This window comes from Asparagus officinalis, chromosome 3, assembly GCF_001876935.1.
Source record: "Asparagus officinalis chromosome 3, Aspof.V1, whole genome shotgun sequence".
NCBI lineage: Eukaryota > Viridiplantae > Streptophyta > Magnoliopsida > Asparagales > Asparagaceae > Asparagus > Asparagus officinalis.
In genome coordinates, this window is record NC_033796.1 from 46,441,390 (window position 1) to 46,465,183 (window position 23,794).

The 23,794-nt window shown below is 35.6% G+C and overlaps 1 protein-coding gene across 1 annotated transcript; it reads left to right on the forward strand.

Annotated features, from left to right (window-relative positions):
* On the forward strand, positions 21,175-23,545 carry LOC109832265 (patatin-like protein 2). The gene is made up of 6 exons (XM_020399691.1): positions 21,175-21,329; positions 21,423-21,604; positions 21,928-22,117; positions 22,221-22,382; positions 22,578-22,880; positions 23,295-23,545. The coding sequence occupies exons 1-6, from the start codon at positions 21,192-21,194 to the stop codon at positions 23,526-23,528; spliced, it is 1,209 nt and encodes a 402-aa protein (XP_020255280.1). The 5' UTR covers positions 21,175-21,191; the 3' UTR covers positions 23,529-23,545.

Genomic DNA, 23,794 nt, shown 5'->3' on the forward strand with positions numbered 1-23,794 from the left:
CGATAAACTATTACAAGAGTGTACAATGGAATCATTAATGAAGAAAGCAACGGTTTTCCACGCGAACAACCATGTCTCAAATTGTGACTCCCTAAATAGTAACTCCAAACCCTATGAATGAAAGCAATAGACCAAAAGGAAAACACTCCAAACCTCAAACATGTAGAACAAATATCTCATCCTGATCTACACTCGGGTAGATGGATCTAACATAAAAGGAACTCATCCAAACAAAAGCCAACCAAAAACCATGTTGTATAAGTCACGGTCTCAGAGAAAGCACCCTACTCACGAGTATTCAAAAAAATGGAAACCAATTTATAATTTATATTACTTACAAATGTGCATCTCTTATACATTAGCGATACTCTTGTAATATTCTTACTCAATCGCTCTGCGGCAATAGGTTTTATCTCCTTATCTCAGAAACATAATATGACGATACTTTTGTAATATTCTTACTCAATCGCCCTACGGAAATAGGTTTCATCTCCCTATTTTGGAAACATAATATGACGATACTTTTGTAATACTCTTACTCAATCGTCCTGCGGAAATATGTTTCATCTTCCTATTCCGGAAACATAATATTTGTGTATTTTTCTTATTTATCATGTTAACACATTATATTTTAAATATACATGTACATATCTTGGTGTACGTGTTCATATCTGGTGTTTACTAACATTTCATATGTTAAACAGCTCATAGACATTTTATCATAATAGTAAAAGGTCGAGAGACTAGCTCGAAAACTCAACAGTCGAACAAAACATGCACAGGACCACAGACTGTGTGGCAGTTGACCGCACAAGAACGACAATCGACCGCATAAGAACTAGGGTCGATCGCGATAGGTTCCAGAGCCTACTCAGGCCTTTGTCCTGCACGCGGTCGATCGTCGCTGTGGCGCGATCGACCGTGGGCTAATATTCCAGATTCTCAATCTGGTTGTGTGTGTCATGTTCACGTAGTGTTTAGGTGATTCAAACATGATTAAAACAATATGAAACTTGCATGAGAGCATGTCTACAATAGATTAAAACTTCTGGAAACAAATTCAACATATATAGCATGATTATTTGCATAAAATTTATATTCAAAACCCTAAGTCATGCATAAAAACTCGAAACGAAGAACAAATCATCTTTCTTCAGATTAAACCATGTTTTAAGTCATTTTTAGATCTTACATACTTTTGTAAATTCGTTCTCAAACTTTTTAACATGGAAAGACCTAGTCTTTATGCATATAATACAAAAGAGTTGACTTTTGTTCATAAACTAGTCAATTTGGCTCTATGAAACATGTTAAAAATTCTTCAAAAACATTTTTAAAACTAGGAGGGGGATTAGCAGAGATGAACTCACCTAAAACTTGTAGAAAAACGTTTTAGGATGCCAAGCCAAAGCAGATCTCTAATCCAAAAGCCAAAATCACCCGAAAAATCCACTTGAAAGCCTCTAATATTCTCAAAGAATCAAATTAGGGTTTGTGGGGGTTTGGTGGCTGTTAGGGTTCTTAGAAAACTGAGAAAATTCGTGAAAGTTTGATATATAAAGTAGGAAAAATGAATATGGGCTTTAGAAAACCAAAACCAACTCAAAACAGGAATCTGACTTCTGCAGATTTCGCGGTCGATCGCGACGGTCGATCGGACTAGAATTTTCCAGTTACACATATTTGGCCATTGTGCATGTCTCGACTCTTTTCTTTCTCATGAATGAACTTGTTTATACTCAAAACACATGGTATACTACTCACATACCATTTAGCTGTATTTGTCAAAATAAATATCCATAAATCATAATTAATTTTATGTTAATTATATTAACATAAATTTTTAGGGTTTTACATACATAGCCAACTAGTTTGACACCTTCAAAACACTTAGAGAAGGTTAATCCTACATCCACAGAGGATTTTAAATATCTTAAAAGCCATTTCAAAGCATTCCAATGAGGCATACCAGAATTTTACATATATCTATTCAAGCAACTAACCACATATGCAATGTCAAGCCTAATACTAATCATGAGATACATGACCGATCCTATAGCATTTGAATATGGCACCTTCTTCATATCATTTATTTTAGTTTTAGTCTTGGGGGACTGATCCTTACTTAACAAAAAATGGGAAGCAAGAGGCACATTCACAGATTTGGCATCAGACATAGCGAATTTACTCAAAAAATTCAACATATGAACTTTGGTTTAAAATTAGAGTAGATTTATTTTTGGCCCTAATAATATTCATGCCTAGGATTCTTTTAGCATCGTCTAAGTCTTTCATGTCAAAATTTTCACAAAGACATTTTTGAACATGCTCAATAAACTTCAAACAATGACTAACAATCAACATGTCATCCACATAAATTAAAAGAAATACATGCACAGAGTCTATATTCTTATAATACAGGCAATGATCAGCAAAACTCCTTTTAAACTTTAAAGATTGTATGCATTTATCAAATCTAATATTCCATTGCCTAGGTGATTGTTTTAAACCATACGAAGCCTTTTTTAACAAACACACATGATCAGGCAATTTAGGGTCCACAAATCCCTCAGGTTGGTGCATATAAATATTTTTATCAAGATCACCATGCAAGAAAGCAGTAGTTACATCCATTTATTTTAATTCCCAATTAAAATGAGTAACTAAAGCAAGCATAATTCTAACAGTAGTGAATTTGACAACAGGAGCAAAAATTTCTGCATAATCAATTCTTTCCTTTTAAGTAAATCTCTTAGCTACTAACCTAGCCTTAAACCTAACACTTTTAGATTCTTGTTTCACCTTAAACATCCACTTACAGTCCACTACAGAATAACTAACAGGTTTAGGAACAAGTTTCCATGTTTGGTTAATTCTTATGGATTCCATCTCACTCTTCATAGCACTAATCCATTCTTCAGAATATTTTGATTTTAATGCTTCTCTATAAGTCTTAGGTTCATTGAACTCAAGATATTCAAACACATTAAAGGTAAACTCAGACATATTACAATCAATCAAATTGCAATCTCTATACCTTTCAGGTTTAATAATGGTTCTTTTGTTTCTATCCCTAGTGAGTTGATAATCATTTAAATCATGTATGTTTTCTATTTCCTGTATATCATGCTCCATCTTATTAGGAATAATCTCATCTTGATTTTTAATAATTATATCATTCAATTTCTCTTCTTGAGGTGATTCGAGTTGATTAATAATAGGCATTTGCTCCACCTCATTTGGAGCATCATTTTCAAGAATAGGGACATATAAAGGTAAAAAAGAAAATTCATTTTTATTAAAAACATCTCTACTTATCACTACCTTAAACCCCAGTTCACTCTTATTCCAAAGCCTATAACCTTTTACCCCTTCAAGATATCCTAAGAAAACACATTTCTTAGATCTAGGTTCTAACTTATCAATCTTTTGATGCACATAGCCAACACTCCCGAAAATTCTCAAATTATTTAAATCAAGAGGTTTGCCCGTGAACACAAATTCAGGACATTTCCCTCATAAGGGAACAGAAGGAGACCTATTAATTAAATAGGTCACAGTACAAACAGCTTCTCCCCAAAACTTTTTAGAGAGCTCATATGTGGCCAACAAAACCCTCACCCTCTTTAAGAGAGTTCTATTCATCCTTTCAGTAACCCTATTCTGCCAGATGTGGCCAACATAGCCCTCACCCTCTCTAAGAGAGTTCTATTCATCCTTTCAGCAACCCCATTTTGCTGGGGTGTGTATGTAACAGATCTATGCCTTTTAATACCCCAAGTAGCACACAAATCATTTGATTGTTTGTTACAAAACTCAAGACCATTGTATGTCCTAAAAGTTTTACTTTTCTTTCCCGTTTGGTTTTCAATTATATTTTTTTAGCTTTTAAAATTATCAAAAAACTTTAGATTTTTGCTTCATGAGTAAAACCCAAACTTTTCTAGAATAATCATCAATTATGGAAAGAAAATATTGGTTCCCTCCATATGTAGGAACACTAGAGGGACCCCACACATCAGCATGCAAATATTCAATTACATCAGTACACTTAGACTGATTAGGAAAAGAAGAAATAGGAAAACTAATCCTATGTTATTTTCCTAGCACACAAGATTCACAGAAAAGAATGGGGGATATTTTATCACTACCAAAGTGACATCCTTTATGCAAAATTTCTAATCCTTTATTACTCATGTGACCCAATCTATTATGCCATAAAATAGATTTATTACATATCACAGAGTTAACAGAATCAAGCACAGGTTCAGCATGACAAACATACAATATATTTTGTTTTTCAGCAGTAAAAATAACAAGAGACCCTTTCAGAATTTTCATAACCCCTTTACCCCATTTTCCCTCCAAACCATTAATTTCTAGAGATGCACAAGAAATCAAGTTATAACGTAAATCAGGAACATGCCTAACATCCTTCAAAGTAAACACATAACCAGAAGAAAACCTAAGGCATACATCACCAGTTCCTAAAACATTGCATTTTTTTTCATTTGCCATTGATACAAAGCTATTCTCTATTTTCTTGTAGTTTGAAAACAAGTTTTTAAAAGGAGTCATATGAAAAGTACAACCAGAGTCTACTAACCAATCTGATTTACACAAAGAATCAGATAACACATAGTTCAAATATGCATAAGCATAAAGATTATTAATCATGAAAATTTTACCCATTTTGCCCTCACAGACAGCCATATTAGCATGATCATTTTGCTGATTTTTCTTAGGCTTAGGACAATCTTTAATAAAGTGACCAATTACATGACAATTATAGCATTTTTTAACTTTAAACCTGGATTTAGATCTACCCCTTACATTTTTGAATTTTTTCCAACTTGATTCCCCATTACTAGCATTTTTTGGTTATTAGACCTATTCTAATACCTACCCCTCACATGCATAATCTCACCAGAATTTTTATTTCCCTCAGAATGTTTTAAATCTAATTCCTTACTCTTAAGACCATTGACCATAATGTCAAGGGTAACCTCATCTCTACCATATTTAATAGCATATTTCACATCACTAAATGAGTCAAAAATAGCATTTAGAATGGCAATAGGAGTGTAGTTGTCTATATATTTGTCACCAGTTAACTTAATATCTGAAATAAGTTTTGTGAAAACATCTAGGTTCTCCTCAATGTCCTTAGCATTTCCAATCTAAATTTGAAATTTTTTTCAAGCAAAAACATTTTACTGAGCAAAGAGGTTTCAGTATAGAGTTCTTCAAGTTTATCCCAAAGGGTTTTAGCAGATTCCAAAATTTTAACTTTTCTAAGTTTCAGTATAGAGTTCTTCAAGTTTATCCCAAAGGGTTTTAGCAGATTCCAAAATTTTAACTTTTCTAAGCACAGAGTCAGATAAGTTCAAATAAATTCCAAAGGGTTTTAGCAGATTCCAAAATTTTAACTTTTCTAAGCACAGAGTCAGATAAGTTCAAATAAATTATAGAACAAGCATTTTCGTTCATTTCAGTCCTTTTTTCTTCAGTGTTAGAAGTCAAATAGGTCTGACTAACAGCCCTAAATGACTTCTGTTGAATTAAAATATATTTTATTTTTTATTTCCAAATGCTAAAATTAGATTTTTCCGTTGAACGGAACCATACCATATTGAACCATACCATATTGATTAGCAGCAGACATTCTTCACACAGAAAAATAAGCAATGGTATCACATCAACTAGCACGAGCAGAAACAATAACAGAAATTTTTTTCAGAAAAATAAAATGCAAATATAGCTGAAAAAATTTAAAATTTATCAGGCTCAAAGTGTGCAAAGCAACTAGCACAAACAAAATGGGAATAACGATGAGCACGAAGCTCGGGTTCAGACCCTTTGTTCTTTCGCACAAGCACAAACCAATTTTAGTTTCTGAAAATAAAAAGAAAAACTTTCAACAAAAAACCAGAGATTACCTGAGTGAAACCCACTGTAGAGAGTTTCGACCTTACCCACGCGGCGGTCCGGTGGCGTTCCTGCAGTGGTCCGGCAGTGGTCTTACGGTAGTCCGGTGGCATGAACGACGACGACTCACGACAGTTTTGAACGGCGACGACTCACCGAGCTCTGATACTAATGTTAAGAATCAACGTCGTCACAAGTATGGCTCAGAAGCCTGACCAACCTGTCCGTTCTTCTTCTCTTGTGCACCACCAATAACACAAAAGGGGGAAAGCAACTATTCCACTGTCTCTCCACTTACCTCTCAAAGGGTGCAAGCACAAAGCTTTAGAAGGGAGAGGATGGATCGCACAAAGCTCAGGGTCTTCTTCACCGTCTCTTCGCCCTTCGACCTAAATAGAGAAGGGGGTAGCTGACACGGGAGAGAAGCCTAGGGTTTCGAATGGTAGGAGCCGACCTACAGGGATGGGAGATGGGACTCACAACGGCTGTAGAGCAGGACAGGGGGATGGAAAGGAGGCTGCCGACTTAGGGTTCAGTACCATCGGGTAGAAGGAGAGGTTTAGAGATAGGCTGAAACAAATATTGTGGGGAGCTGGGCCTTTTGGTAACAGGCGAGATTTTAAGCCAACAAAAATAGCAATAAGCTATGCTTTGCATATTATAATCCTCTCAAGTAACCCAAATACTAGTATAGTTGTGATTGGTAGCGTGTTGATGATGATGATGGGGTTCTGATTATCTATGTGAATCAAACTTTTTGATATATGACATTGCAGTTTTCACGATTCATGATGATATGTTATTTAAAATCCTTGAATACTCAATGCTTTCAAATAATTAAAAATACTAATACTAATTTATATAAAAAAAATCCCTCAGGAGAAGATGTAGAAGTTTTCATATGCAGACAACTTATATTTCTTAAAGTTGTATAAGATATGAAATTTTCATACATAAATTTTATTATATATATAGAAGTTGTAGGGAGTTTTTATATGCATGGAACCGGTTGTTCAAGTGTGTGAAAGTATGTGGAAATTCTAATATATGATATTTAAAGTTTATTTTATAAACTTTCCATGTTGAAGTATTTCTAAAATTTGCATATGCATGGACCAGATTTTGACTAAGCATGTCAGCTAATAAGTACTGCACATTTTCAATGAAATTAGATGAGTTCAACGGAAGAGGAGATTGTATTGCGTGTGTGCTCAAGTGCTGCTAGCATTTTACTCCATTTACTATTAATCATTGTCCAAGAATTTTATGTTTCGAATAAGACCTCCATACCTCGAAAACTATCTATTATTATAGATTTACTCAGGAATGTCCATGTGAATAAGATATTGGGTAGATCAAGCTCAAGTTGTGTAGATTACCTTAGGATGCATAGGGGGCCATTTATAAATTTAGCAACATTGTTACGAGAGGGAGGGATTTTGAAAGACACTATACATCTTCCTATTGAAGAGAAACTTGTTATGTTTTTGCATTTCTTAGGGCACAAGTCAAAAAGTAGGGTAGTGAGGGTAGAGTTCATCTGTTCAGTAGAGACAATTAGCAGATACTTCAACAAAGTTTTAGGAGTTATATCTTGCCTTCGAGACCGCTTCATGAAGTAGGCTTCTAATGAAACCCCTGCTGAAATACTGGGAAATCCAAAATAGTAACCATTCTTCAAGGTATTAAATTAGTGAAGTTATTAAACTACTTGATTAAATTTTAGTAAATATAAATACTTATAGGAATAAAATTTATTTGTTTGCAGGATTGTATCGGAATGATAGATGAGACACAATTTGATGACATAGTCCCTACCACATATGTACCTCGCTTTAGAGGCCGGAAGGGGCTAACTCAAAATATCTTGGCTACAACAACTCCAAACAAGCGTTTCACCTATGTTATGGCCGTTTGGGAAGGTTATGCTAACGACTTCGTAGTGTTGAAAAGCACACTCTCATTACCACCCCAAATGGTTTAAGAGTTTGTGATGGTATTAGCTTTATCATTTATAATACAACATATGAATTTAATAAGACAGAATGGATAAAATAATTTTGACCTAATAATATTTGTGTAAGTAAATGTTACTTGTGTGATGCCGGGTATACCACTATGCTTGGTTTCATTTCTCCTTATTGCGGAGTAAGGTACCACTTGAAAGAGCACTCTGGCAGGAATCCAAATAATTGTAGGGAATTGTTCAATCTTCGATATTCCTCTCTCCGGACTAAAATTGAAGCAACTTTTAGAAGTTTGTAGAATCGCCTTAAAATATTAGCGGTCAAACAAACATCATCCATTTCCTATTCAAGTTGATATTGTACTTGTATTCGCAGTCCTACATAACTACATAGCAATTGCAGATTCGAATGACAAGTTTTTTCTTAATGAAAAGGTTGATGGTGATATAAATAAGGAGGAAGCTATTGTCGGTAATGATCCTATCGTGAATTGTTTCACTTCGTCTAGACGCAACAAATGAGACGTTTGGTTGGTATTAGTGTCGGCTTAGTTTTTGAGAAAACTTCGCCGTGGTGGAGAATTGTGAACACGAGATATGGGGGGGCCACAAACCCACATGAACGCGTTTCATGAACGCGTTTTCTTGAACGTGTTAGCCGATGAGGCTAACGCGTTTTCTCCTATAAATACCTATATAATTTCCGGCCTAGGGTTTTGGGACGCAAGTACGAAGTTGAGGGTGTGCAGGAATCTTTTGGCGGCTACGAAGAAAAGCAAAACAGAAGTTGGGTGATTCTTTGGGGATGCATGCAAGGGTTTGTGGTGTGCGGCTGCAGAAAGAAAAAGAGATTTTGTTTTGTTGTTTTGAGAGAGCCTTTGTGTGGGGGATTTGAGAGTTTGTGTGAGAGTTTAGATTGAGTGATTGTAAACCCTGATTGTATCTCTCCCTCTAATAGTAGATCTCCCCCCTCCTTGTCCCGTGGACGAAGGTAGTTTGCCGAACCACGTAAAATTGGTTTGTTTGTGTTTGTGGCCATATTGTAATAGCTTTTAGGATCCCTCGACAAGTCAGTCCTAGAACTGATGAGAGGAAGAGCCGATATCTCACTTTGTTGAGATATTCGCTTCAGATTCTTATCTCCTTGGTGAGACGGGAATTCTTATTGGGATCTTCCTTTCTTATTGTGCACCAGAAACTCTGCCGAAATTTCCGCCGTGCACAACAATAACTACATAGCAATTGCAGATTCGAATGACAAGTTTTTTCTCAATGAAGAGGTTGATGGTGATATAAATGAGGAGGAAGCTACTGTCGGTAATGATCCTATAATGGATTTTTTCTAAAAAATTGACTACTAGACATCAATCTAAAGCAAGCAAGGAGTGGAAACAAAAGAGGGACCAATTAGCGTGGGATATGTAGGTAGATTATTGTACAAAATATCGTGAAGGTGATACCACTGAAATTGGGATGTACTGTGTCACGCCCCGCTTCCCAAAATACCAGGGAATCGGGACGCGAGCAAGTCCGCGATATATTAAACTGAGAAGAGATAAGTGCTAGACCCCGTCTTCTCAATCTAATACGCTAAGCGTCAAGAAATACAAACGAAAGCACAGGTCCCCGATCACAGTAATGAGAATATAATAAACAACTCAGAACCAAAAGATACACATCACAACTGAAATGATCATCCAGACATAATATTCGGGCCAAACATGCCCTTATACAAACTATCTGAATGAAATACTTGAGAATATAAAATACAATGATCAGGCGGAAAAGGAAATGCTACGAAAATAAACTGAAAGGAATAACCGAGCTTCAACTCTTATTCTGCTTCGTCTACATGACACTCCTGCTGAGAATACTCGGCTCTGGCGCGTCTCCAAGCTGAACATGTTCTTCTTCTAAGTCTGACGTACACCAGAGAAAACAGGTGTACGTCAGGTGCATGGCGCACGGCAAGATCCCAAAAGGAAGAATAGAATAGTCGTGCAACCAATGCAAGAACAATAATAATAATAATAGTAATAATCTAAATGAAATCCACCACCAGAATATAATAATCAGAAGAATCAAAAATCGATCGGGTAACGAGGTCCTGCAGCTAGCAATCAAACTAATCATCCAAGTAACGAGGTCATACTACTAGCCATTGTATAACAGGTCACTGGTCACATCTCACACAGAGCCAACGCTCATATCACCGGATAACTGACTGTTCACAAATCCCCTACGCGCATCCAATACCGCTACACGAATCGGTCAGAGGACTACACGCAATCCGATTTCGGCCTGGTCCGAACTCAAGCAGAACTCGGGTGACTACACAAATTCACTGACTAAAGTGACTACACGAATTCACTTTAGCCCAACAAACCAACCCCAGTGACTACACGAGTTCACTGGTGCGAGCCTGGAAGATACATCAACAGTCTTATCCGATCACATGAACACTAACTTCCCCATCCCAACTCTCTTGTTTTTCTAAGCTAACATATGCACAGGTTTCTAAGTCTTAAACAGAACACTTCAGGCCACACTAGTCATGAATTTCTAACGGTTTTTAACATAACAAAGAGTAATAAATGCAACTAATCATATTCAACAATATCATAGCATATCACATAATTAAAATTAAGAAACATAAATCATGAAAAATTCATAATAATCATTTCTCTAAAATAAATCCTTTAAAAATATTTATAAATATCCTAAAAATAATTCCTTTTATAAAACTTTCTTAAATTACTGAAATTATTCTAAATTGATACTTATTCTAAAATAAAATTTTTTAATTATTTATAATTATTCTAAAATAATTCTTTTGTCAAATAAATTCTATTAATTTATTATAATTACTCTAAAATGATTTTTCACCAAAATAATAATTATTTTAAATTGATTATTTTATCAAATAAATTCTTTAAAATTATAAAATATTCTAAAATAATTTTATTTTATTTTATCTTTACAGTATCTATTATCACAAAATTAATATTATTCGTCAAATAAATCCGTACAGGTCATCACCGTATATGTATTACAATGTGAATGGTCATACGTTATTGTCCACAGTTCGTTTCGTTCACAACAGTTCTATACGTTATGGTTCTCAGTCCAATATGTTCACGACAGTTACGTATTTGTAACGAGTATTTATTCGGGTAACGAGTTCATATGCATAATAAATCTGTAATCAATCTAAAATTGTACTGAGCAAGAATAGGGATCTTGCAAGCAGCTAATTAATTCAGAGCGGATCTAAGAATTGAATGATAAGTCAAAAGAGTATTGGGATCTTGCCTCGGGGTTTTGTCGATCGAATCGACGTTGACGGTACGGTCGAATCTGACACGGGTCTGAAGAGCATCGGTCTGAACTCCGACGAGCTTTCGCGACGTAGCGGCGCGTCCGAACAGTACGTGTCGGCGTCAGGAAGAACCGCAGGGCAGCACGAGCTCAGGACTCGACGGGGGATGGAGAGAGGGGAGAGCTGGGGAAGAGATGAGGTGGTGCTGTGGTGACTGAAGCGGGCGGAGGTCGAACAGCGGTGGAGGATGTGCTGCGAGCAGGGCTTGGCGACGGCTTGGGGCATGCGGCGTGGTCGGAGCAGGCGGATCATGGTGGTCCAAGGCGGGTGCTGGAGGTGAGCATCCGGAGGAGATGAGCGGCTTGTCAGCAGAGGAGGGCGGCGAAACAGGGTGAGCGGCGGCGAGGGCTGTGCGAACTCTCGTGGCGCTACGGAGGAAGAGCGGGCGCGGGAGCTAAGATGCGACGGGGAGGAGGAGAGGGCGGTGCTGGAGGAGGGGAAGCGGTCGCCGGCGTCGGAGAGGGCAGCGGCGCGTCAAGCTCGTCGGGGCGGCGGTTTCGGCGGTCTGCGGCTCAGCGGCGAAGTGGACGGAGACGGAAGGGCGGAGCTGAGGCTCGGTGCTCGAGAGAGAGAGAGAAGAAGAGAGAAAGAAAGAGCAGAAGGTGAGAGTACGAGAAAGAGAGTGTCTGGGGTTCAAAAGAAAAAGAAATTAATAAAAAAAATAAAAAAAATAAAATAAATTATTGAATGAGATGCGCGTGCAGCCGTTTTTTTAGAAAATAGAGGAGGGAGAGAACGGGGTTGTTGGGGTAGCTGATGGGGATTTGACACGGGAAGCAAAAGCTGGGGAGCTGGGGTTATTTTCAAATGGGTTTAGGTATTTAAATGAAAATAATTAAAATAAATAATTTTGGGTACTTAAAAATTAACCTAATTACATAATAATTATCTACAAATAAAAACGTACATGTTGAGCTAATACAACAGTTGATACGAAACTGTCGAAATATACCCATATTGTACAATTAAACGAAAATGATTAATAATAAAAATATATTTACTTACATTTAAAATCAAATAATTATGTGACAATTATCTACACGATAAAACGTACCAGTTATGCTAATACGACAGCTGATACGTAATAATTAAAATAATACAATAATTTACACAAATAATACGTAATTAATAATTCAATATAATACAAGAATTAATACGTAATAATAATAATAATAATACGACGTATTATTTAAAATATTACGTAATAGTATCAGTAACACAACGGATAAATCCCAGAAATTTTCATTGTACTAAATTAATTTATAAATATAAAAACCATTTATAAAATTTAGACTTTAAATCATAGAAAATTTCTAGAAAATCGAGAAAAATACAAATACTCTTTTAAAAATCATAAGAAAATTTCTAGAAAATCGAGAAAAATACAAATACTCTTTTAAAAATCATAATTAAATATTTTAAAATACTAAAAATTTATTTTAACTAGTATCAAAATTTTACGGTCATTACATACTGACTTAGACATATTGTTTCTTTAAATCTTTGTTGTTAATTAGATTGTAGCTAGTATGTCCCTAATTCTATTTATCTGTACCTTAGTCTATATAATAATGAATTTGTGTATGGTAGTACTATATGAATTAAATTTCTAACTTGATAATTATTTGCTTTCACTTGGTCATTTCTATGTTTGAGTGATGGATTTCTATGCTCATTTTTATAGATTCTCAGTGTGAAGTTTATGTATTGAATGTGTACAACTAGATTACGAATTGTATTTTTCAAAAAGTACAATTTTCACTATTTTCCAAGCTTTTTGCTTGTGAGTTGTTTACTGAATGAATTTTTGTTGTGTTATATGCCAAGGAATATGTTTTCCATCTTCGTTCATTGAGTTACATTTAAATTTAACTAGTATAGTGGACGTCCGTTGCACGTTGTTGGATTAATCTTATGTTTATCTTTTTTTTTATAATAAGTTTGGTGTTAGATGTAATTTGAGGATTTTTGCTATCTTTTTATCATTAAAATCCTAGGGTAAATATAATCTTTTTTGAGGTTTATTTTATGACATTTCAAGGCCTTTTCTGCAAATTTTATAGCATACCCATAAAATTATAAAGTTTTAGGTTTGTTTTGCAAATTTAAAGATTTACTCTATGATTTTTCTAAAATTTTAGTTTTATGAAACCAGAGCGTTCCAATAAAACTTATGAAATACCTAAAAAACATTATTCAATTTGTGAACCTAAAAAGCATAATTCTATTTGTTTTATAATTTAACATAATGTCTGACGTTTATAATTTAGCACATGCTGGGGTTTTTTATTCACAAATTTGTAATATAGTTATACCATTGGGAAGGATAAATAACATACTAATTGTAAAATAATAATTTAAATATTTTGTATTAATATGAAAAATTTTATGTTCTATGACAACTAAGAAAATACTCTATCAGAGCTAAAAAATTAACCGAAATCTATATAATCCTCTGAAAAGACTTAATCAGAGCTTCTTCAATTGTTAAGAATAAACATCATCAAAAAAAAGTTATGGGGTCTTACAGTAATGTGTGTCATTATTTTACTCTAACAATTATTTTGCTCCAATAAAACTTTTTGTGAATGATGAATTTTGCAACTCAGTACATGATTTTTTAAGGAACCATCATGATGGGTATGACCAAAGTATATCCTCAGTTCAAAGTTAATTTCCACAATAGCAGGCTGAATATTATTTAACGTTAAAACTTTTAATCTTTTTTCTTCATTACGTTGAAAAATATGGACTACTATGTGCATATTATGCTAGTGCTAAAGATCTTTGCATATACATAGTAAGAGCAGAACCTAAAAATCTCGCTAAAGATCTTTGCATATACATAGTAAGAGCAGAACCTAAAAATCTCAAACTCATTTATATAAATACGGGAAACTACTCAGTAAGAGCAGAACCTAAAAATCTCAAACTCATTTATATAAATACGGGAAACTACTCTTTGTTTCTTCTTTAATTATTCATCTTGCTTGTCAGTTGGAAGTGAAGTAACTTGATGTGTCATTTCCAAAATTTAGTCTTAAGACCTTGAGCTCTAAATAATACACACATGTCACAAAGCCTCACTCTATATTTAGCTTATTTCGAAATCTTACTTTATTAGTGTTAATAATGAAGTAGGAAAATAAATACCTAAAAAACAAATTAGTTGTGATTTATAGTGGTTAGTATAAAAATAAATATTTGAAACATTCTCTATGATTATGGTAGTGATCATTAGTGAGAATTAAGAAAGAAAGAGTAGGAGATTAATTTGTTATTGGGATGTTATAAAAATTAAGTATATTTACTTTCTGCTGAAATTAAAGGATAGTGTTTGTTGGGGGTGGGGGAGGGTTCATTATTGTTAGTGATGGAGATTAATGGATGAAATAAAGTTTAGGAGAGGTTATGAGTGAGAGATTAAATAAAAAATTTATAGGTAATTAATGGAGAGGTTATGAATATGAAGAGGCTATAAGTGAGACATTATTATTATTATTATTATGTCCAACTCTTTTTACCCATTTGCGTCTTCTTAAGTTTTGATAGCATATTACAACTATAACTTTAAAGTAAATTATGTATTTTATTACTTTAAATAAAATATGTTAAGTAAAATATATTTTGTTATAATTAACATATTTTGTTAAATCATGAATTTCATACTTGATTGGGTTTTATGGTTCTCAAAATAAAAATTAAATACAAACTTCAAAAATCTTGATTGACCAATGAAGACATAAATTATAATAAGCCAAATCAAGCAAAGGGAAATTCTAATGGTAAAAAATCAGTTGAAACATTCTCTATAAAAGATAGAGAAAGAATCTTTCACTATAATCATGCTAATCTCATCATGTTATAATAAGAGATAGTAAATAGTGGTTGGTTGTGCAGAGAATGAAATCCAAATAGGCAAAATCGGGACAAAGAGACGTTCAAGGATTTAAGGAGGTGCAATGGAGATGATGAGGGTTGCATATGATGTATTCGTTTTTGCAAGAGATTTGTTATTGATTTATAGTGGTATAGTAAGAAGATGAATGGTTGTAACGCTTTTTTAATTATGATAGTGATAATTAGTGAGAATTATAAGAGATTAATATGTTAATGGGAGGTTATAAAAATATAAACAACTTAGTCATGGTGAAATTATTTTAGGGGTTATAAATAATAATGCATTTAATTGAGGGCTATGTATGTATGAGGTATGGTTTATGTACGAACATGTGTTTTATGTATGTATGTATGTGTTTTAATTAAAGGGCATTTTTGGAAGAAATGTTTTAACATACCAACACACTTTTATAATAGTATTAGATAATATCTTAATCCTTACTATTTTATTTGCTCAATGCATGGTAACTGTACCATTATGCAATCAGGATGGATGATACAATTAAGTTTATGAAGACATCTGCACAATCTAATGACAACACTTCGTAGCCAACTCAATCTTCAACCTTCAATGTACAGGGCATGCAACCGATGCAACCTCCCGTGATGGGGATCAATATCCATCCTCATTTTGATCCACAAACCTGCATGACGACTCCTACCAGATGCAAGTAGCTATGGAACTTCTATTTCTTCTTCCACTACTATTTCAGGTGGAAATTCTAAGAAGTGCATCAGGAAGTAAAATGATAATGACATGAATTTCCAATAAAACATGTTTAAGGAAAATTCGAAGAAGGCGCTGCTAGAAAGACCAGCAAGGGAGATGTCAGAGGTGTCCCAAATAAGAAACGGGGTGAAGAGAAAGATGACTTTTTGATTCCTCTCTTGGATGATCAAGCAAGAATGGGGAAAACAAAAGGTTGACAAAGGATTTCGAATGGAAGCTTTCAACAGTACTGCAATCGCATTGAATGAAAAAATTCGATGAGAGCTACGAACAATATTGGGGGGAACCTGTCTATAATCATCATAGAAATCAAGAAATGAGATATCAAGACATGCTAGCTTAATTAAATGTTTTGAAACCAGTGGTGCGGGATTATTTTTCTATCTTCGTACCGCGCTTGTACGTAACGGAATATTGCTAGTTGAGGTTTCTTGTAAAATCAACGCCCAAGCGGTCGAAGTAATTGGTGGCCACGCTAACGTCAGCCGCCACAAACTGAAATGAGGATACTATCCCAAACATTTGACAAGCGCGCGTGATTCAAACTAGACCAAGTCCATTGCCTTGATTCTACTCCTTAATTTCTGTTCATTATAGGGAAGGCCAAGGTGGGGGAATGGCCATTAATATATTGGTTCCTATTTTATATATGGAATTTATTTCTAATAAAGGGACATGCTTGGTCGTGTCATTCAGTTCGAAAAGTCTAGTATATGTAGTTCCAAGAGCAATTTTATACTAATCTACAATTCAATCACGCACAGTCATCCTAAGTATACCCTACTGTTTTTTATTTCCAAGGAAAGAATGTCCATGTTCCCATCCTTGCGTCTTTGATTCTACTACGTACGGCTTGAGTTTTCCAAATTTCTCCATACTTTGCACGTGGATGTCTCAATAAACTGCATGCAAACAACTAGTTTTTTAAATGTACAGTTTATGATTATTATATACTATAACATGTATTTTATATTAACAATTTGAGGCATCCGGTACTTGCAAATCGATCGGTGGGATGCAGGATCGATTCCAACCAGGTTATCCAACCCTTACACTTACAGTAATGTTAACACCATTGCATGAATGAGCCTGCTTAATTGGAAAATATGTAACTTAATCGTATTTCATAATTTATTGCTCCTCAGGCAAGTTTTTGAGGGTATTTTTTTGACATTGGTCCCTTGACTCTTTCATATTTTTAAAAATAGTCCCTCGAATCACCAAAATTATAATTAGCTCCTCCCAAATCTTACATTGTTTAATAATTAGTCACAATTAATCCCTCCAATTGCTACTTCTATTCTTGATTGAAGGGAGAAGTGAGGAACCTAATGTTGGAATTAGGTGTGGATTCAAACCTCCGAAGGCGAGCTTTGGCGGGTAAGGCGCAGGCGATCTTTGGGGGACGACGCATGCGAGCTCAAGGCAAGCTCGAGATCCGGTGCAGGCGAGCTCGAGCTCTGATTTCAGGCGAGGTCATGCGAGCTCGTCAATGCAGCGCAGGCGAGGAGCTCTAGGCGAGGGCTTCTTCAGGCGAGGTTGGGGTGTTTTGCTAGTGAGCTTGAACGGGTTGCAATAGGCGAGCTCAATGCAAAGAAGGCGAGGTCGACGCAGCTACGGGCGAGGTCGACGCAGATCAGGCAAGCTCGAGTTGGTGTAGGTGAGCTCGACGAGTTTTGGGCGAGCTCTACGCCGCAAAGCGAGCCCCTTCCCAGCGACAGGCTGTCGCCCAGCCTGTCGCTAGGGTTTCCCTATAAAAGAGAACCCAGAGGCCTTGATCTGCTGTTTCTTCTTGTGTTCTTGCTCCAGAGGCGGCGGGTGTGTTCCTTTCTCTCTTTCTCTCTCTCTCTCTCTCTCTCTCTCTCTTTCTCTCTCTCTCTCTCTCTCGTTTCTTTTTGTCCCAGCGCTCAAACGAATTAAAGAAGGGGGAATTTATTGAGGGGAAATTAAAGAGAAAGAAATTAAAGAGGGGGCTCTCTTATCTCCAGCACTCAATTAAAGAGGGAAGATTTAAGAGAGATTCTTTCACAGATCTCAGTTTGAGGGGGAATTAAAGAAGAGAATTAACACTGTAGCTACAGTGTTGATTTGTATTTTTGAGAGATCTCAAGTTTGAGATCTGCTCTTGTATTATAATTTCTTGTTGATTAATAAAAAAATTGATTATATGGCTCCCAAGGACGTAGGCAGTTAGCGAACCTCGTTAAACTTGGTGTACTTTTCTCTATATTGTGTTTCTACTGTTTTAGGGGTTTCGGCATAAAAATCCCAGTAACTGGTATCAGAGCTTAGAAACGATCTAGAGGAAGTTAGATTCAAGTGGGAGCGATGGATGCAGATGAAGGAAAGGTGAGATTAGAGAAGTTTGATGGATCAGATTTCGGATTCTGGAAAATACAGATAGAGGATTATCTATATCAGAAAATTTTGTATCAACCCCTCTCGGGGAAGAAGCTGGATGGTATGAAGGAAGAAGATTGGAATATTCTAGACAGGAAGGCCCTCGGAGTTATTCGTTTGACGTTAACCCGCAATGTTGCTTTTAACATTGCAAAGGAAAAGACCACGGCGGGTCTTATGGTAGCACTCTCAAATATGTATGAGAAGCCATCAGCCTCAAATAAAGTCCATTTGATGAGGCGGTTGTTCAATCTACAAATGGCGGAAGGTGCATCGGTAGCACATCATCTTAATGAACTCAATACAGTCACGACCCAATTGAGTTCAGTTGATATTGAGTTTGATGAGAAAGTTCGAGCATTGATCCTTTTGTCTTCCCTACAGTTGGAATGCTACAGTCACAGCTGTGAGTAGCTCGTTAGGAAGAAGCAAGTTGAAGTTTGACGACATTCGTGATCTGGTTCTCAGTGAGGAGATCCGACGGAGAGAGTCAGGTGAAGCTACAACCTCATCATTTTCACTTTTCTCTAAACTAATCGAAGTCGAAGCCAAAAACTCATGAATATTTATCGAATATTAAAGTATATTTATTCTGCTAAAGAATTGATTTAATTTTCAAGTAGTATTAAAATTCATAAATAAAAATTATTCCTTTATACTATATGATGTGTATATATTTAAATCAAAATTTAATTAGAAAACAGATTTAAGATTATTTAAGTCTTAAAATCAGTATATAAAACTTAAGTAGAAATGGTAAGTGTTTAAAAATATGACATCATATATGCGATAACACAAATAATAACATGTGATCAATTTTAAATGAATATTTAATAGACAAACGACTCGAATATACATCTGGTCAAATTCTAATCGTTAGCAAACTCAAACACTAAAAACTATTTGTTTAGTGTTAAATGAACTACCAAATCGAATATGAATGAATATTTATTCGAACAATTATCGAACTATTTGTTAATTATTTGGTTCATTTCTACCCCTAGATGTGTTAGAAATTTCCATAATTTGGTGGACTACTTTTAAAATATTGAAGATTTGAGGGTCTAATATTAAAATAACCTTTAATTTTTTGTGGGGGCCACTCATTGGCAACGGGATAATCAGTCACTAATGTGCATTGGCGACTGGTTTGGCGACGGGCACTAACCAATGTGCATTGGCAAGGCGAATAAAGCCGTCGCCAAGGCTCATTGGCGACGGTGGGCACCCGTCACAAATACTTAATTGGCGACTGGTTAGGTGCTGCTGTGATGCGGGTCGTCGCCAATGTTTTCTCGTCACCCATGCATGACCATGGGCGACGGGAAAATATTGGTGACAACCAACACCCGTCGCTAATGCAAACATTGGCGACTGGGTATTGGCGACGAGAGTACTGTTCCCATCGCCAATGCTTGTATTGGCAACGGATTCGATATTCGTCGCCAATGTCCGTTGCCAATGACCTCTTTTTTACTAGTGTGTATTTTTCTATATTCGTACCACGCTTGTAACGAAATATTGCTAGTTGAAGTTTCTTGTAAAATCAACGCCCAAGCGGTCGAAGTAATTGGTGGCCACGCTAACGTCAGCCGCCACAAACTGAAATGAGGATACTATCCCAAACATTTGACAAGCGCGCGTGATTCGAACTAGACCAAGTCCATTGCCTTGATTCTACTCCTTAATTTCTGTTCATTATAGGGAAGGCCAAGGTGGGGGAATGGCCATTAATTGGTTCCTATTTTCTAGTAGTTCCAAGAGCAATTTTATAATGCACAATTTAGTCACGCACAGTCATCCTAAGTATATCCTACTGTTTTCTATTTCAAAGGAAAGAATGTCCAAGTTTTTCATCCTTGTGTCTTTGATTCTACTACGTACGGCTTGAGGTTTCCAAATTTCTCCATACTCTGCACGTGGATGTCTCAATAAACTGCATGCAAACAACTAGTTTTTTTGTACAGTTTATGATTATTATATACTATAACATGTATTTTTTAAGGTAATACTTGGGTTTAAAGATACAACTAATAATACTTGGGTTTAAAGATAAAGCTAGGTAAACAAATGGACCTAAAAACAAAAAGCCCATTTTTTAAATGTACATGTTTTTCATCCTTACAGTAATTTTAACACCATGCATGAATGAGCAAGCTTAATTGGGAAATATGTAACTTAAGCGTATTTCATAATTTATTGCTCCTCACGCAAGTTTTTGAGGGTGTTTTTTGACATTAGTCCCTTGACTGTTTCATATTTTTAAAATAAGTCCCTCAAATCACCAAAATTATAATTAGCTCCTCCCTACTCTTACATTGTTTAATAATTAGTCACAATTATTCCCTCCAATTGCTACTTCTATTCTTGATTGAAGGGAGAAGTGAGGAACCTAATAGAAGTTCCCATGATTTGAGGGACTTGTTTTGAATTAACTCCACAAATTGGAGGTCCTAATAGCAATTTTGACCATTTCAAGAACTAATTCAAAATATTGAATATATCAGGGTCTAGTATCTAAAACACCCAAATTTTTTTAATTTAACATTACATGATTGTTAATCGTCCGTACCAACTAATCAAGGCTTTACAACTTGTGCAGTCAAATTTCAAATCAAACTAGACCGGTTCGGGTTTGCTTCCTAATCAAAGTATGTAACTTGGTCCAACCCAATACCTGGTATTAACAAGTGTTTGAATTCATCAAAACATATGCAATTGAAAAGTAAGTATTGCAGTCATCCCAAGTCCTCGCTACCTGTAGTCTATAAATACCCTCAAAGATTACAGAAGAAAAACATAATCATTCTAGGACTCAGCTCCCACATCAAAACTTCAACAAAAGCAAGTTGCTCAAAAGAGGGGGGAAATCAAGAAAAGCACAAAGAATGGGCAGCATGAGCGGTGAACTCGTAAATCCTCCTCCTTCATCTGGGAAGCTGATCACAGTTCTAGGTATCGACGGTGGAGGTGTGAGAGGCATCATACCCGGAACTATCCTCGCCTTTCTTGAGTCAAAGCTTCAAGTACATCTCTTTCACATTACCATATTCAACATCTTAAATCATTTAATTTTTTCTTCCGATTATTGACTGACATGTCATGTTTAAATTTTGTAGGAGCTTGATGGACCGGATGCAAGACTTGCTGATTACTTCGATGTCATCGCAGGAACGAGCACTGGAGGTCTTGTGACCGCAATGCTCACTGCTCCAAACAAGGATAATCGCCCGCTCTTTGCAGCGAAGGAGATTAATCAGTTCTATCTGGAGAACTGTCCGAAGATATTTCCTCAGAAAAAGTGAGTTCATGTTGAAGAAAAAAATGCTGGCAGTCGCAAGTCCTGTGAAAACCATGAAGGGAAAATAATAATAATAATAATAATAATAATAATAATGCTGATGATGATGATGATAAAAATTATAATGAACAGCTTGTGCAGCGTACAGGAACTATTGGTGCTTACCAATATTTAATAACATGGTCATTATCAAGTAGTTATAGTTATTGAGAAACAGGTTATAGATGAAAACGGTTTCCTGCAATTTACCCAGAAAATGAATCAATTAATCCATTTATAGTTTATTTTCATAAAGCTTAAAGGGATATTTGTACTTCTTACAGCTGTGGGCTGCTAGATTCTGCGATGAGCTTTTTCAACGTCGTCAGAGGACCTAAATATGACGGAAAATTCCTTCATTCCAAAGTTAGGGAACTGCTTGGTGACATGCGGATACACCAAACTTTAACCAATGTAGTGATTCCCACATTCGACATCAAGTACCTTCAGCCCATGATATTCTCCACCTATGATGTACGTATTTATCGACAAGTATCCATATCTAAACTTTAGAAATTTTTTATATTTGCATTATTTATTTCTAACAAGCTTATCCTTTTAATACAAACTAATGAAGGCAAAATATGACGCGTTAAAGGATGCTTTCTTGTCAGACATCTGCATTAGTACTTCAGCGGCTCCAACCTATCTCCCTGGTCATGAGTTTGAAACCACAGACTCTGAAGGGAATACCAGGAGCTTTAATCTCGTCGATGGTGGTGTCGCAGCAAATAATCCGGTAATTAAAATATCACATGACACGGATTTAAAGCGGATTTTTAAAAATAATTTAGGCTATAGGCAAAGAAAAGAACAATTGATTAGGAAGCACATGTTAGGGTATAAAATCATGACTATGAGTTTAGAAATTTTTAAAGATTTACAATGCCATAGACCCTTGTTTCTTACGTATAGAGGTTTGTATGGGATACAGACTTTATCAGCGATGAACGTCGTCACAAGGGAGGTCTTCAAGCAGAATCCAGACTTCTTTCCTATCAAGCCGATGGACTTTGGCAAATTTCTCGTAATCTCTCTTGGTACAGGGTCAGCAAAAATAGAAGAGAAGTTCAGTGCTAAAGATTCCGCGAAATGGGGAGTTCTGGGCTGGTTATACAACAAGGGAAGCACTCCTTTGATCGACATATTCACTCAGGCAAGCGCCGACATGGTCGATATCCATGCATCCGTTGTCTTTCAAGCGCTCCATTCTCAAAAGAATTATCTTCGCATACAGGTAAAATTGCAATTGACGTGTAACTATCTAAATTTGCTTGCAAAAAATACTACCAAGTTCTTATATTGTTTAAGATATGATGTCACATTAGTAAGGTCGTGAATTTCAAATCATAAAATATAGACAATTACAATTGCAAATAAACAAACACTTAATTTGCAATGCATTTATATTTCCTGCAAGAAAACATACAAAACTAAACTATTTTTGTATCTAACGAAACATGATCTGGATCAGGAAATATATTTCTTAGAATTAAAATACAGACATTGAAACAAAACATTTGAGGTTAAGTTGGCAATAAATGTTGTATTTAGAATTTTTTGAATGCAACATTCATATTTAATTCCCTAATTACAATTTTCAATATGTCTTCGAGTGGAACTAACATATTTTTTTTTTGTAAAAAAATAGGACGATAAACTAATTGGGAGCACATCGTCCGTTGATGTATCTACGAAGGAGAATTTACTAAGCCTGGTTCAGATTGGCAAAGATTTACTCAAGAAGCCAGTGTCCAGAGTGAATTTAGAGACCGGACAGTATGAGCCAGTTGCCGGTGAAGGAACTAATGAAGAAGTGCTTACTCATTTTGCAAAGATGCTCTCCAAAGAAAGAAAGCAGAGGAATTCTAAAACATACATGTGATAAGTCATACTATGATTTGTCAGCACAAAAAAAAGTCATACTATGATTTGCTAGAATAAATTGTTTAGAAAAATAGATACAAGGTCAGACAACCTTATCCTTTATTGTACTGATTTATTAATTAAATGTATGAACAATGCATCTAAATAAACTGTTGTGGTGTGACTCAAATCCCAAAGTAATTCGATTTCTAGATCCTCAACCATGATTGCATGTGGCAGTCATTAGAATTTGAGTTGGTATAGTGTGAACGGGGAACAAGGGGG

Coding starts and splice junctions, on each gene's coding strand:
- LOC109832265 (XM_020399691.1), top strand. CDS start 21,192: ATGGGCAGCATGAGCGGTGAACTCGTAAATCCTCCTCCTTCATCTGGG. Junction 21,330..21,422: donor TTCTTGAGTCAAAGCTTCAA/GTACATCTCTTT, acceptor TAAATTTTGTAG/GAGCTTGATGGACCGGATGC. Junction 22,383..22,577: donor GTGTCGCAGCAAATAATCCG/GTAATTAAAATA, acceptor TATGGGATACAG/ACTTTATCAGCGATGAACGT.